Source organism: Antechinus flavipes, chromosome 2 (assembly GCF_016432865.1).
Source record: "Antechinus flavipes isolate AdamAnt ecotype Samford, QLD, Australia chromosome 2, AdamAnt_v2, whole genome shotgun sequence".
Lineage (NCBI taxonomy): Eukaryota > Metazoa > Chordata > Mammalia > Dasyuromorphia > Dasyuridae > Antechinus > Antechinus flavipes.
Genome location: NC_067399.1, coordinates 454,207,992 through 454,224,377, shown reverse-complemented (window position 1 = coordinate 454,224,377; position 16,386 = coordinate 454,207,992). Strand labels below are relative to the sequence as shown.

At 40.6% G+C, this 16,386-nt stretch overlaps 1 protein-coding gene across 10 annotated transcripts in view; it reads left to right on the top strand.

Annotated features, from left to right (window-relative positions):
• Positions 1-16,386, top strand: part of WHRN (whirlin) — a 123,808-nt gene that overhangs the window by 97,474 nt on the left and 9,948 nt on the right. For 6 of the 10 annotated variants that reach the window (XM_051979479.1, XM_051979481.1, XM_051979476.1 and 3 more), the window contains one exon: positions 15,552-15,623. In XM_051979479.1, coding sequence (XP_051835439.1) covers positions 15,552-15,623 — 72 coding nt within the window. Of the gene's footprint in view, positions 1-3,073; positions 3,107-15,551; positions 15,624-16,386 lie in introns of all 10 variants that reach the window. The other 4 variants (XM_051979477.1, XM_051979473.1, XM_051979472.1 and 1 more) reach the window with 1 other exon arrangement.

Below are 16,386 nucleotides of genomic sequence, written 5' to 3'. Positions count from 1 at the left end.
CAATGTGGTCTGACAAAAAGTGAGTGCCTCATGATCCCAAAGGATTCAAGACCTTTCATCAAAGTTAAATGATCTGATGCATAAAAGAAGATACAAACAGAAGCAGGGATCCTTCTCCTTTGGGCCCTCCATCACCAGGTGTGACACATCAGTCTAGAAGCATCTATGTTTTCCAGAGGATCAGTGATTGTCCAGCTGTCTGGGTCTCCTGACTCAGTTTCTCCTTCTTGTTTCACACCTTTTGGTTAGTTCCCTATACCTCGACCAATAAAAAGGAGGAAAAGGGAACAGAGATGAAATTCTGACTTCTCTGTCTGGGTCCTCGCTGCTCTGATATACTGGCAAAGGAGGTTAGAATTATTGAAAAAAAATGAGATTTTATCTAGAGATTTTCATGACATTGTCTCTCATATTTTTCTTTGTCAGTGAATATTCAAGGCAGGGATAATGACCTGTGCTTGCCCTGGTTGAGGGAGCTGCTGGTGAGGACCTTCTCTACAAATTAATTATTTATAAATCACTTACTCTGTGTCACATAGCCAGTGTATCAGAGGTGAGACTAGAAGTCTGGTCTTCCTCACTTCAAGGCCAGCTCCATCTGCTATGCCATACTGCCTCTGAATATTCTAAATATGGTCCATACAGGACCTCCTGACCATTACCAGATCTTAAGAGGCCACAGATGGCCTTCCTTCAGCTGCAAAGTGCCTCCCTGCCCTCCTCTTAAAGTGGGTCAGATGTGGGAACAAAGTCCACCAGCAGCTTTATTTCCTACAAAAACTCCAAGTCCAAATGGTTTTCCTGGACAGATGCAAGAAGTCCCATCAATGCCCTGATTATAACAACATCATCATTTCATGCTTCAGGATATAAACTGATTACCTGGAGTCCTGATTCTCCAGGATGAAGCAAGAGCCTTCTGCTGCTCTCCACGTGTTCAGCATAGCAAATTCGCTTAGGTGTGTTGTTCATCCAATTAGTTGTGCAGCTCTTACAAGATGGGCTAGGGATATATACCTTTTCCAAAGAATGACCCTTTGGTGAAAATCCGGGTCACCTGGGTATGGTAAAGGGCTCAAATGCAAATGCAAAATGATGCCTTCTGAAGCCCTGAGGATAATCTGGGCTGGGGTTGAAAACTGCGCACTTTAAGCCATCACATGCCTATTCCCTTATGATAGAGACCTTGCCAGAAACAAATTTCAATCATCTGCTGTCTGTTAGGAATCACTGAGATTTTAGGAGATGACTCTGCCTGCTTCTTAAGGCCCCGAGAACAAGAATCTTAAAAGCAATATAGAAAGAACAATGTCTGTGGCTCTGAACTCTTCTGGCTCAATTACCAACTTGCCCTATCACTGTGGGGAGCGCCCTTCTAGCTCTCCAATTCTCTAATTCTCTGACCCACTGGTTCAAGTCCTACGGTGTGCCATCATCATTTCACATGTCCCCGAAGGTCAAAATCCTACTTAAGTACCAAGATATAAAATTTCCCCTAAGAACTTCTTTGACCACATACGTTTTGGTATGTTGTCTCATTATTGTCCTTCTCTTGCATGAAAATATTGTTTCTATAATTTGTTGTTTGACCTATTCATTCTTTATTTAATTTCCAATTAATTTTTGGTCTATTTTTCATGGCTTTTTATTACACATAGTTTTTCTTGCATCATGATCTGAAAAGGATGCGTTTAATATTTCTGCCTTTTTGTATTTAATTGTGAGGTTTTTATGCCAAAATCTTGTCTTAAAAAGCCCAGGGACCTGACAGATTTTGAGTTTTGCTGTGTAACAGCTGACGTCACCTCCCTTTTTGTGCAGAGGACCTCTGGGAGTTGCAGAAGGGGACCTCTGGTCTTTTCGCACAAAGTTTGGAATTTTTTTTTCCTAACTAGCTGAGCTTCATCATATTCAGTTCCATCTCTGATGACCTGTAGTCCTTTCACCTTTGGTCACTTTTATAAGCAAATACCTTCTACTGCTGGGCAGTACCTAGACTGGGTCAGAAGAAGGTTCAGCTTTAATGATTGCCCCTGACCTTCCACCTCCAGAAAGAGACCTGAAAGCCTTACAGGCAATACCTTCAGCACTTCAATTACAGCCTTCAAAGGGGGACAAGAACTGTGAGCATGAAAACCTGGAGACCTTCATTACGGGGAAGAATGAAATACTTTGTGCCTGGATGAGACTGCTCGCTGGGGAAGGGCACACTCTGGGGTATTTCTCAAGTGCTTTCTAGTACATTTCTGTACTAAGACTATATGCATGTATCTGTACATACACACACATGTCTGTGTACATAGGCATGGGTGCAACACACATAAATATATAATATACATGCAATATATACATATGCACACATATTACATATATGCTCGCTCTTCCATCCAAGCAGCAGCAAACATATGTTAAAATATCTCGTGTATGCAATATTGTTAGGTAGTGGGGGGTTTAAGAAACCTTCCTAAATGCCCAGGAGTGAAATTCGTTAAGTCTGGAGCTATGCACGCTATGCAGGCTGAATCCGATTATCTGGCCCCTTTTCCTTCTTCTGTCATCATTCCTGGGACACCTCCCAGGCTGAAACATTCAGACTTGAGCTCTGGCTCTCCTCTGACTGTGGAAGTCGGAGGGCAGCATTTGCATCTAAGACCTTGTCTGCGTTTCATATAAAGCCTTCTAGGAAGGGCTGAGAGGCTCTGCTTCTCCCCTAAGACCCAGACCACAGGCCATACTATTAGATAACCCCTAATTTTCTATTTTTAGTATGCTGGTTTCAAGACCACCAGATGAGTTTCTGTATTAATACTTACCTAACTCTAGGGCCCTCTAAAATGTCTATCCTGAACTGCTCTTGTGATTTTTACTTTAATAGTTTCATGCAAGAGAATATATTACTTAGTGGGTTTGTGGCAAAAAGGATTGGGGGATTCCTTTACCAGGGTCTTATGTTTATTTTTATTGCATTTTTGTGTGTGTGGTGAGGTTTGCTACATCTGTTCCAGTCCCTAATGCATTGTTTTATTTTTGTTTTTCCCCTCCTTTTTGTGTTTGTCTGAATTATCTTTCCCAGGAGCGGCTCTTGTGGTTAATAGACCTAATGGAGGTATGGTCCTTTCATCGGGAAGCTTTCCTGCTGTGGTTTCCATAGTGAAAAAGATGGGTCTGAGTGAGGGTGGGGTGGAGGACAGGAAGCGCTTGGCTGCCAAAGGCAGGTCTGTCTCTAAGGTCTGGCTCGAGAGGGGGCCGAGTAGGAAGGACATGTTCTCCAGCATCTCCCCCTGTTTGCCTCTCAGTCTTTTTATGTGCCCATCTGCCTGTTCTTGGATCTCTCCGTCTCATTGTCTGGTCTCGTTGCCAGCTCATTAGGCTTTTCTCATGACTTCAGTCTTCTTCTTCCTCCTTGTCACATCACACCACACGACAGCTGCCATGTCAGTGTGTCGTGGTGGAAAGAGACCTGGGAGTACAGTTCTATGACCTTGGCCAGATCACTCCATTGGTGTCTCGGGTCAAACATTTCTATTTTAAGGGTCCTTCCAGCTCTGACGGTCTATGCCTTAAGGGCTCTGATACTGTTGACATTCTGCGTGCCTTCCAGCTCTGAAATTCTGTGTCCTAGGATCCTTTTTACCTGACATTCTACAGTCTAATGTTTCTTCTAGTCTGATATTCTATGTTCTGAGATCTCTTTTGTCTATGACATTCTATAGTCTAATGTCTCTTCTACTGTGATATTGTGTCCTGAGGTCTCTTATATCTGGGACATTCTATAGTCAGTCTAAGTCCTGAGGTCCCTTATACCTCTGACATTTTATAGTCTAATGACTCTTCTAGTCTGATATTCTGTGTCCTGACACCTTTTATGCTTATGATATTCTATAGTCTAATGTCCCTTCCAGTTCTGATAGTCTATGTCCTAAAATCCTTTATATCTCTGCTATTCCATGTCCTAAGTCCCTTTCAGCTCTAAGACTATATTCTTTTTTTCTAGTATAGTATCTCAAACATTTTTTTAAATTTTTAATAACTTTTTATTTACCAGTTATATGCATGGGTAATTTTACAGCATTGATAATTGCCAAACTTTTCCAATTTTTCCCCTCCTTCCCCCCATCCCCTCCCCCAGATGGCAAGATGACCAATACATGTTAAATATATTAGAGTATAAATTAAATACAAAATAAGTATACATGTAAGACTATATTCTTTAAAGTCCCTTCTAGTTTTAATTTCTTTGCTTATTCATATGTGTGATAGAAGCTACTTATGGGATTACTCTGTCACTGCCACATATGGGGTAGTAGATTGAATTCAGGACCTGAATTCAAACCTTATCTCCAACACTTGATAGCCATGTGGACATGGGAAAGAAGCTTAACAGAGTCTCATTTTCTCATCTGTAAAAAGGGAAAAATGATACTTATAATAACTACCTCTGAGGGCAGCTAGGTGACACAGTAAATGAAGTATTGGATCTAGAGTCAAGAAGACTCATCTTCCTGAGTTCAAATCCAGCCTCAGACACATACTGGCTATGTGACTGGGCAAGTCACTTCATCCTATTTGCCTCGTTTCCTCATCTGTCAAATGAACTGGAATTGGAAATGGCAAAGCACTCCAGTATCTTTGGCAAGAAAACTCCAACTGGGTCACAAAGAGTTGGGCAAGTGAACCCTAAATAAAAATCTAACAAACATCCATGAACATCAAATGAAATAATTATGCCAAGTCCTTTGATTCTCTAAGAGTTTTATGAATGCCAGCTATTATTTTGATTACTTGTGACTGTTTCTAATCATTGAGCTACTGCTTTTTGCCAAATTATTTCATGCATAGGCCCTATGTCATCTAAGGGGATAGAGGTCTTAGCATTCTCATAGCCTTCTCTTATCCTTGCTTACCTATTAGCCCTCAATCTTTGAGTATCAACTATTAGACAAGTTAAAAGGGAAGAATTTGTACCAAGACCTCTTAACTTTCTTCCATGTCAGTTCAGGTGACAATTACTGAGAATTATTGTCCTCCAGGGCTAGGGATGAGTACTTATCTAAATACATTGGTGACTGTGGGCCTTGGGGTAAGCAGAGATGGATGATGTCCATTTGCATTAGTCTTATCTATTTCACTTGCCTTTTCCCAATAAAACTCAAGTACACATGAAGGATCTCAATAGTCAAATCCGATAGAAAGAAACACAATAACTTAACGAGTGTGATAGATTAAAACTTGGGTCTCCTAGTAAACAGACAAATAAATAATGGATAGGGGGATAGATAAATATAGGGCATTTATTAAATTCTTGTGATATAGTACCTGGCTGGACAGCTAGGTGTGAAGTGGAAAGAAGCAAGGTCTGGAATCAGAAAGACTTAACTCCAATCTAGCCTCAGATGCTTGCTAGTTATATGACTCTGGGCAAGTCATTTAACTCTGTTTGCCTCAGTTTCCTTGTCTGTAAATTGAGCTGGAGAAGAAAATGGCAAACCACTGCAGTATCTTTGCCAAGAAAACTCCAACTGGGGTCATGGAGAGTCAGACACCACATAAACTACTGAACAACAGTAACAACAAATGCACTGAGAATGCAGATACAAGCAAGATATTTCTGCTTATTAGAGAAAATTACACCTAAAGGGGAGTTGAAAAGAGTGGAAGGAAGGGTATGGAACTGGATGGTTTGGAAGTGACAGGGAAGCAAGGTGGAGACCTGGATCTGAGCAAGGTAAGGTGAAAGTTCACTCATCAGCTCCCAGAGTGGCTCCAGGAATAGAGTGCAAATTTCTAGTGGGGATGAAGGCTGCAATGATGATGCTACAGTGAAAAAAACATTGGATTCGAAGTCAGAGACCTTTAGTGTGAATCTTGCCTCTGAAATTGGCTGCCATGGAAAATTCCCTTTCTGGCTTCTGTGTTTTCATCTGCAAACTGAAGGAGTTGCAACGGATGCCTCCAGTGCCCCTTTCAGACCTACAAGTACGATCTTGTGAATCTGCTATTCCTAAAAGTGGTATATGGCCTTCTCCATTCCTCTCCTTTCCATGCTGGCTGCAATTGCCCACACCCAGGCTCTTCAGGACAGCTATTGTAGCAGGCTAGAACTCCAGCTCTCTATAGCACTGCCTCTTGTTCCGTGCTAAAGAAGGTCCATTAAAATCATTGTAAAGAAGGCTGCTGTGAGGTGGGGAAGGTGGGGGTTAACCCTGGGGTTGCCCACGCCAAGTAAGGAACACAGCCCAGACTTGGAGTCACCTTCAGGAACTCCCCGGGGCTCCCCCAAGCAGCACCCTGAGCTTCAGCACTAAAAGGGCCCTGGGACGTGACTGGCAGTCACCCTCCGATTTTCAGAACTGCAGTGTCGGAAGGAACATTAGAGAAGGCCCAATCCCTACCCAAATAATCATTCCTTTTGACAGCCTTTCCATCAGGTGACTCTCTAGATAATACTAGAACTTTTCCATTGATGCGGAGCTCCCCGCAATGAATCAGTCCTTAAAAAATCTTGTGGGGTTTTTTCTTTGCTTCTTCCATGCCAAAGTTCTCCCAATGTTTCTGGGGGCATTTTTAAAAAGTTACTTAAGGGGAACAGCTAAGTGGTACAGTGGTTAGAGTACCAGCCCTGAAGTCAGGAGGGCCTGAGTTCAAATTTGGCCTCAGACACTTAACACTTCCTAGCTTTATGACCCTGGGCAAGTCACTTAACCCCAATTGCCTCAGCAAAAAAGCAAAGGAAAAAAAAGTTACTTAAGGAATAAATTTCTGATTTTCTGAAGCTAATCCATTCACTTCCCTCTTCAAAATCCACATACCCATTCAGAATTAAACCTTGTACATTACAGCAAAGTTGCTCTTTTTTTTTTCCTTTTTTTGGCACATGTACAGCATGAAATGGAAACAGCTAGGTGAACAGGGCCCCTGAATTTCGTCACTGTACATTGGGGAGGAGAGGACCAATTGCCATCTAGAATAATTCCCTTTATCAGGCAGAATGGCTATCTTTCCCAGCTTAAATGCCTTCTCCTGTTGCAACTGTTTTCCATAAACAAGCTAATGATCAAGGAAGATCAAATGTAGTGCTCCTAAACGTGAAATTGTATTTATTTTTCCTTTGCTTAATGTCGAGTCAACCCTGAGGATTTTCACCTTATTCCAAATAAAATCATTTCCTCCCCCTAAAAAATATGCTGCCAAGACAACAAAATTAAAAGCTGTATTGATTAATAGTGGGAGTGCTGTGGAGAGAACATCCCTCTCAACATTTCATTAAATAGCAAATGTTTATCATGAAAGGTGCCAAGTTAACAGTTTCATAGAATGAAGCCTGTCTTATGTCCCTTTAATCTCTAGGATGCTTTCCAAATCTAAAATACTTGGGTCTGTGAGTTTCGGGACAGCAAAAGTAGAAGATTGTCCTCAACTCTTTAGATTGCAGTCTGACAATCTCATTTTGGGGGATTTCAGATTCTTTCCGGAGTCATTAAGAGTTGGACAGGACTGGAAAAACAACAAACTGAACAACAAAAGCAAGCCTAATTATATCCTAACCTTAGGCCTGATTAGCCTGTCCTGACCCCTCTTAATTCTAGTGCTTTCCCTCTGTTGATTGATTCCAATTTATATTTACACAGATTTTTTGTACATAGTTGTTGATATATTGTCTTTTCTATTAAGTAGTAAACTCCTTGAGGGGCAGGGACTGTGTATTAGCATTTAGTTTAGTGCCTGGCACATGATAGTCACTAGTAATTGTTTATTGATTGAGTGACATTTCAGACAAATTTCAGTCATCTTTTATTTTTAGTAAAATTGTTCTCCAAAGGAAATTTAAAGCCACCAAAAACCTTCCTAAGATTCGATCAAAAATAAAAATTTGCTTCCTACCCTGAAGTAAGTTGGTGACCATTTTAGTAAACTAATTAAGCAGCATCAATGCCAGAGGATCAGGATGGACCATAAAACAAAGAAATATTTGCTTTTTAAATCTGGAGATGGCATGTGGAAGAGAGTAAAAATCTGAAAACTTTGGGAATGAAATCCTAAGAAGAAAAAGTCAAGAATCATAATTGTAGAGCTGAAAAAAGCCTTTAAAAATTACTTCATTTGGGGATTCTTAAACTTTTTCATGTGTGACTTGGATCCTTTTGGTAGGCTAGTGAAACCTCTGGATCTCTTCTCAGAGTAACATCTTTAAATGCATAAAATAAAAATATAGGATCACAAAGGAAACTAATTATATTGAAATATAGCTATCAAAATATTTTGGAAAAAAAAGCAATTCACATACCCCAGGATAAGAACCCTTGATCTAGTCCAATTTTCTCCTTTTGCCAACAGAAAAGTTAAATGACTTGCCCACTGTGACACAGAGTAAATTCTGGGGTTGGAACTTAGGTCCTCTCATTTATGATTTAGCATTCTTTCCTCTGTGCTGCTTCCCCCATCCAACCTGGATCAGTGAAGACTGATGGAGGAGCTTAGTTACAGCCTCTTTAGGGAGAAATAATTCAGTACTTTGGACTCAGGACATTAGAAATGGGAAAAGGAAGATAAGCTAGTATCAGAACTAGAAGGATTCTTTGAACATAGGTTGATAGGGTAGATAATATAGCTTAAAGTCTTTAGGGTATATAGAATGTTATACATGGCATAGAATGTTAGATCTGGAAAACATCTTAACAGATAATGAAGTTATTCACCAAAGGGAGGGAGCAGAGATGAGAACAAGCTAAGCTGCATGTGGAAGCTTGAAGGTTTACACTAAGAAGCACCTTTATGTCAAAGATATAATCCTTCTTTTCCTCTTTTCATCTCTTCTCCTCCTTTTCTTTTTCTTCTTTTCTTCTTCTTTCTCCATTTCATCCTCCTTTTCTTTTTCTTCCTCCTCTTTCTTCTTTTTAGCTTGTTCTTTTTTCCTTTCTCTTCCTCCTTCTCCTTCTCCTCCTCCTTCTCCTTCTCCTCCTCCTCTCCTTCTCCTCCTCCTCCTCCTCCTCTTCCTCTTTCTCCTTCTCTTCCACTTCCTCCTGTTCCTTCTAACCTTCTTCCTCTTTTTCCTTCTTCTTCTCCCACTTTTCCTCTTTTTCTTCTGTTTTCTTCATCATCCTGGTACTGTAGACACAATACAAAGCTTTTCTAATAACAGGTGCATGATAAATATTTGTTGAATTTAGTTGAATTGATTAAATGTAGTTCCTCCCAAAGGCAGAGAGATAAACTCTCTTGGTGACCTCTGGAGGTCCCAACCATTCCTAGAATATTGACCTGGAATCCTCTAGTTTTGGTAGACCCTTTTAAAAATTGCTTATTAATACTTTTTTTTTGCCTTCTTGCTATTTCCTAATTACTACCCCTTCCTCCTCCCCCCCACCCCTATAACAAATAAGCCTAGTCAAGAAAAAACTGATCAACACATTGGCCATGTCTGCCAAAGTATTACTCATTACACTCTTGTAGTCTTCCATCTCTTTGCTGAGCTGTAAGAAGCATGCTCTACCATCAGTCCTCTGACAATCGGATGCTGCAGTGACTGGATTTCTTAGCTCTTTTCATGTTCTGCAGTAGACTCTTCATAGCAGACCAATAGATATATTTCTGCCACAGTTTCTCCATCCTCCTTTGCAATAATCAGAATCTTCTGCATTCAGTAACAGTTAGATTCTTGTATTCCCAGTAAATGAAAGTGAGAACCCATAAAGAGAAGAAATTGGGAAGCTTTTGTTTATAATATTTTCATTTCTTTCCCTCAAATTGCTAATCCTGCTGAGACCTCTTAGACCGTGGTTGAAATCCCCAATCACTGTTCATCCTGAGTTGATGGGCTTTTACTCCTATTAAATCTCATACTCCTATTAAATTCCACTTTAAGATTCCTCAGCACATATATACACACACAACACACACAAAGCCCTCAGTGAGGCACCTGGAACAGTAAATTCACCCAACAGTTTAATGGTATCTAAGATAGTTATTGCAAGTCTCTAACATTGCTATGAAGTTTGAAGCAAGAAACAATTCAGGTGACAAATGTTTCACTTTTGTCCACAGTGGGCTTATGTAACATCTGCTTCTGTGGTAAGGACTTAGACAGGACCAATTCTATGTACAGCTGACTTGAGGATGAGAGCTATGAGAGCCTTAAATGCAATATTAGTATTATATGTAGGGAGGGGACTTGGTTTCAAATTCCAGGTCTACAATTCATTATTTGACTTTGGGCTAATTACATCACCTCTCTGGGTCTCAGTTTTCTCATCTGTAAAATGAAGAGATTTGACTAGATGATACCTAACATCCTTTCCAACTTCTGAATTTTATGATCCCATAATGTGCTTTGGTCTGAGATGCCTTTTATTAGGTAAAACTATTATGTATTTTTCCACTTTTGCATCTTCTGTCAAACCCCTTTTTCCCTTCTTTCCCTTCTTTCCCAGCTGACTCTGCACATAGCGAATTTCAGAACTAAGCAGGATATTTGAGAATATGGGTTCTTATCTTTTTTTGTGTTATGGGCCCTTTTGGCAAACAATGAAGCTTATGGACCCCTTCCCAGAATAACATTTTTAAATAAAATACAGGAGATTACAAAGAAAACTAAAGATTAGTGAAAAATAGAGATGGTAATTTTTCTCCCTGTAAATCTTTCCACAGACCCCTTTAGGATCTATACTCTCTTCTGTTAAGATTCTTCTTGTAGACCAGCTCTCTCATTTTAAAAAAATGAGGAAACTGGGGCTTAGAGAAATGACTTTTTAAAAGTCACAGAGCTCTAAAGGGGGCAGCCAAGACTTGAATGCAGTTCTCCCAAGTCAAGGCCTTTATCCAGCATGCCACACTGTCTTTACCATTAGATTCTGCACACAGAAACTTTAAAGAAAACAACCTAATCCTAGGTTTCATTTTATGTCTCCAGTACAGCCTTGATTTGTGACTCCATCAATATTCTTGAAGTCAAAGTGAGAAAGAAGGGGGCTGTAAAAGTTAATAGCCATCAGGAAAAGCCCAACACAAAATAACCTGCAGCTGGCAAGCTGTAATTGTTTAATACTAACTTCTAAAGTTTGGAAATTGATGTTTGAACAATGCCAAGCTCAGCACCTCTACCAGATGCTCCAGAAAATGACGAAATGCAAACAGCAGCCCCGTTTGTCTTCCATGTTTATTCATTGACAGACCCTGCAGCATTTCTAAGAATCACTCAGTGCTCTTGGATTGAATAAGTACCATACAAGAGTCAGGAGGCCTGGGGATCTACTGCTGAGTCTGAGGCTCTGCAACCTTGAGAGCTACAGAATAGGGAGAGCAGTTGTATTTTTGTCTCTGATGGCATCTGCAGATGGCTGTGCCCTATGGTTTCATTGAAGGATTTGGATTCTGAGACTTTAAACCATGGAATTACAGAATGTTAGACTTAGGCAGGGCCTTCCAGGTCAGGATGTTAAAACTAGAAGGGTCAGAAGAAAAGAGAAATAGAGTTAGTAGAGATCTTATAGCAGGAATATTAGAGCTGGAAAGGGTCTTAGTGCGTAGAATCAGAGTCACAAAGTGGAAGGGACCACAATGTAGTCCACCCTATATGTAGAAGAATCTCACATAGATAACATATCCAACAAGTGGTGATCCAGTCTCTGCGTAAAGACCTACTAGGAGACCACCATTTCTTGAAGTATAAAAGGGGTTAGATCTGGAAGAAGGAGGGAGGAACAACTACCTATTAAATGTACAGTATATCAGGTACTGAGTTAAGTTAAAAATATTAAATATTTACAAATAGCCAGAAATTTAGAACAGAGATTTTTGGCCTTTTTGTGTGTGTGTCCCCTTTAATAGTTTGATGAAACCTGTGAATTCTTTTTCAAAATAATGTTTTTTCATGGATCAAATACTTAGGATTACTCAGGAAATCAATTACACTGAATATAGTTTTTCTTTTTCTCCTTATCTATCTCTATCTGTCTATTACCTTTCTATCTTTCTGTTTGTCAACCTGTTTTTCTACCCATGTCTGTCTATTTGTTTATTTATCTACCTATCTTTCTAAGAAATTCACAGATCATAGATTAAGAAACCCTGATTTAGAATATAAAATGTTAGAATGTAAAATGTTGTGCTTCATTTTGGAGTCCAAACCCTGAGTTTTAATAAGTGGGGAAAATGAAGCTTAGGCTATTCACCTCCAATGTAGAGAATCAACAACAGAACACAATAAGACAAAGAACCTAAAGTAGTGATTTTGTATTAGTCTTCCATTTTTAAAAGAGTGAAAAACTAAGTAGTCAAATGACAGCATATCATAAACATATATACCAGACATTTGTGGGCCTCTTGGAGGTGAGGGCCAGACATGGCAAAAATTAATATACTTCGCTTTGAAGTCATAACCCTATGCTTAAAAGTCATTACAATTTATGGTCACACACAATCTCTATTTTTGACCTAAAATATTAAACCCCAGGGATTGCCTGGCTGTGCGTTTGCATGTTTTATTTTATTTCTAACTTAGAAGATAATTTCTTGTTCTAGTTGCTTATGGGTTGAACAAGGAGTTTGGGTGTGGGAAGAGGAAAAGGAAAGGTTTCTGGACAATGATCTACATTTTTAGCTTCCTGAAGACTTACAGATTCATAGAGTTTTAGAACTAGAAAATACTTTATAGATCCATCTAGTCTAACCAGGGCAGCTTAGATAGCACTGTGGAGAGAGCACCAGACCTGAAGCCAGGAGGACCTGAGTTCAAATGTGACCTCAGACACTTAACACTTCCTAGCTGTGTGATCCCTGACAAGTCACTTTACCCCAATTGCTTCACTAAAAAAATAAAAATCTAAAATTTAGTTCTAACCTAGATGAAATTGATGAGCTGGGATTAACCCAAGATCATACTAGTAATAACTTACAGAGTTGGTATTTGAATCCTGGTTTATACTCTTTCTTCTCCAGCATCATGATAATTCCTAATTTACTAAATGCTTATGCACAAGGGATTGTGCTGCTAAGTACTGAAGGGAATGCAAGGTATTCCAGATCCTCATGGTCTAACATTGTACACAGCACAGGATAAGCACCAGAGTGGTGCTGATAATAAGTGTGATAAAATAAATGTTAAGGAGTGGAAGGGAATGAAAACTTAGAGTGTTCCAGTTGGGTCAGAGATTTCTCAGAGTGCTTGAGGGTTTTCTCTAACTTCCAATTAGGTGGGTTTCCTTTCTCCCCCAGGTCACACTGATGAAATAATTGTGATCTGAGGATTGGATTCCTGTTCCCCCTAACTGCTCCCCTCGCCCCACCCCCAGCAAAAATCTTTTCCCTCTTGGAAGCATCACTTCTTCAAGGTCTAGCTTTTAAATGTTTTTGCTATTTTTCTCTATAAGTGCTTGTTCTGAACTCCCTCATTTGAGCAGTTCTGACCTTGATCCTTATCGGGAAGCTTTAGCGATAAAAAGCCTATTCTTTGAATATCTTTGCTGACTAATACATTAGGTTATTAAACTGCTGTCTCTGTCTATTTTAGTAGCAAATGAGGTAAGACTTTAAGGACAGGAGCCTTCTGAGCAACTGGATTTAGCAGATGGAGAAATGCAGACGTCCTGCAGCTCCAGACTAATCAGTTGTTTATCCAACAATAAATAACAGGCAATAGAACAGAAGATGTGTTTTCCACTCTTTGGCACCTTCCAGCACCAATTACACCATTAATGGCAGAGAATGAAGTCATATTTCACAGTGCCACAATGCAATCATGCCGTTTCTGTCCAATGCAGTGATGAAGAAAGCCATTCTTTACCTTCCAGCTGCCTACTGTCACCATCCTAGGCCTCTGTCAATATCACACCTCCTTTTCTGGGGACTTCGGTTCGCCCAAAGGCAGGAAGAATATACTGTAGAACTAGAAAGGTCCTTCGGAATCACCTCGTCCAACCCTTTCATTCTACATATGAGGACCCTGAGGTCCAAGAGGGAAAGTATTTGCTCCAAGTCACATAGGTGATAACAGCTCACATGCAGAACATAAAGGTTTGCAAATAGCTTTACAAATGTTATCTCTTTTGATCCTCACAATAGTCCCATGCTGTTATCGCACCTATTTTATAAATAAGAAAACTGAGGTTGGAAGAGATGTCAAATGACTTGCCCAGGTTTACCTCCCCTAGTGCTGACAGGGAAAAGATTACGAAGGATACAAGGACAGTGTTTGCTGCGTGTCAGGTTTTGAGGCTGGGTAGTTAGGGTGTTCTAAGGCTAAGTACTCTGGGTTTTCATTGGAAAGAGCTATTGTTAGCAGGGGCTGCTGAAGAAAAGCTCCAGGGAGGAGGTGGGCCTTTGATTCAGCCTTGAAAGAAAAGGGACATTATGAGATACCAAATGAAGCCCAAAGGGAACTCAATAAAGAAGAACCAATATTTGTGATTCACCTACATGCTAATAGTTTGTCTTCTTCTGCAAATCATTGTAATAATCTTGTCACTTAAAAAGTGCTTATCTCTTGACAGCACTTCAATTGGACATCCAAATAGGGCTAGAGCAGAGCTTCAGGTGGTCCCAGGCCAGCGAGCAGTCCAAGTACCATGATTCCTATTTTACAGATGAAATTCAGATTCAGTGAGATCAAGTAACTCACTTAGGGTCACTCAGCTAGTTGGCGGCAAGCTAGGTCTAGTGCACTTAGACTTGAAATCAGAAAATCTGGGTGAAGATCCGGCTCTGCTGCCAGCTAGCCAGATGACCATAGCTCAGTAAGCTGGGCATCCTCCAGACTTGGCTCAGTGCTAGTTCAAACTTCTGGAAGAGGCTTTCCATGACCAATGTCCTATTTTTCTCTCACTTCTGTGCATGTTCCAGCTGTATTTGGATGTCAGAGTTATTGCTCCTCTAACTGCAGAAGACATCAACAAAATTCTTACATTCCTCTTTTGCTCCTAATACATGCAAATGATATTTTTATAAATTCTTTGGCATTAATTGGAAGTACTTAGTCAAAGTCGCTTTAGGCCCAAATTACTTCTCTCCCGTTCCCTGATTACCGCTCTCTACCAGGATGGTTTTTGGAGAGCCATGAATTAATTTCATTTTCCTTGGTGCTCATTTTTCTGTCTCTACCCCAGTTGTTGACATGGGCCAAGACGTGCTTTGACATTTCATAATGTCATTTGGGCTGCAATTACACAGAAAGCAAACATCTGGCACTGATTTGAATAGGTGATTGCCAAGATCTGGGGAGGCCTTACCCTTTACAGCAGGGAATGGGAACAACAGATGAAGTAACAGAGATATAGGCTACTTGAGCATCCCATAGGGAGAGGACCTAACTCTCAGGAACAATAAATACGGACTTAGTGAAACATGCAGGGGTGAAAGTTAGCAACCAGTGCTCCTTTATCAATAGGCCAAATTTAAAAAGTGTCCTCTACATGTTGTTTTGAGCTAGGCTGATGAAGGTGAAAGAAGAGCCATGACACGACACCGAAGCATCAGAAAGACAGGATTGTTTTCCCCGGGCACAGGAAGCTTGCTTCTTCAGTGTGTCTTTGCTGACTGCTTTCTTTTTCATTTCTTTCTAGAATACTCTGGACCTTGAAGAGACTGGAGAAGTAATCCAAGGCAGTATCAATGCTTTACCAGATGTTTCCCTGGTAAGATGTTCCATCTCCTTTTTTTGGTCTTTAATTGGAACGAGACATTTTGGCCACTAAGAACTAACAAAAGGCGCAGCTAGGTGGTACAGCGGCTAGGATGCTGGTCCTGCAATCAGGAGGACCAGAGAGAAGCCGCATGTCACCATAAGGCATAAATCATAGATGAAAGCTGGAATTAATCTGAGGCCAGTTAATTTAGCCGGCTTATTTTATGGAGAAGGAAATTTAAACCCAGGGAGTTCAAGTGCCTTTCCTGTGGCAGCCGGGGGAGTTAGCGTCAGACTTGAGTTAGAGAGCCTGCCTTGGAACCCCCAAGACTAGGGTTCAAGTCCTGCCTCTGACCTACTGTCTCTGTGTCTGCTGCACTAACCGCTTCTCCTCTCAGCGCGCTTGGGCAGCCCTCTAAAGCACTAGTTACAGACGGGGAACTGGTCTGCATAAGGGCAGGGAGTTTCCATATTTGGAATTCCCCACGCTGATGAAATTATAGGTTGGCATAAAACTGCAAAATAAAAAACAATCAAATATACCAGGCATGTAAGCTGGTTCTAATGAAATGCACTTGGCATAGTGACAGAAAGGAGCTCTGCTTCTCGGTCCTAGTCCCGGCGCTGCTCTTCATACTAGTCTTAGCCATCCACTTAATATCTAGGTTTCAGTGCCCTGAGTATATAAAACCAGGGGATTGGAGAAGATGCTCCTTCCTAGGGAGGCGAGGGAGGGACTCTTCCCCTCTCATCTTGCATTGTCGGTTCCCTTC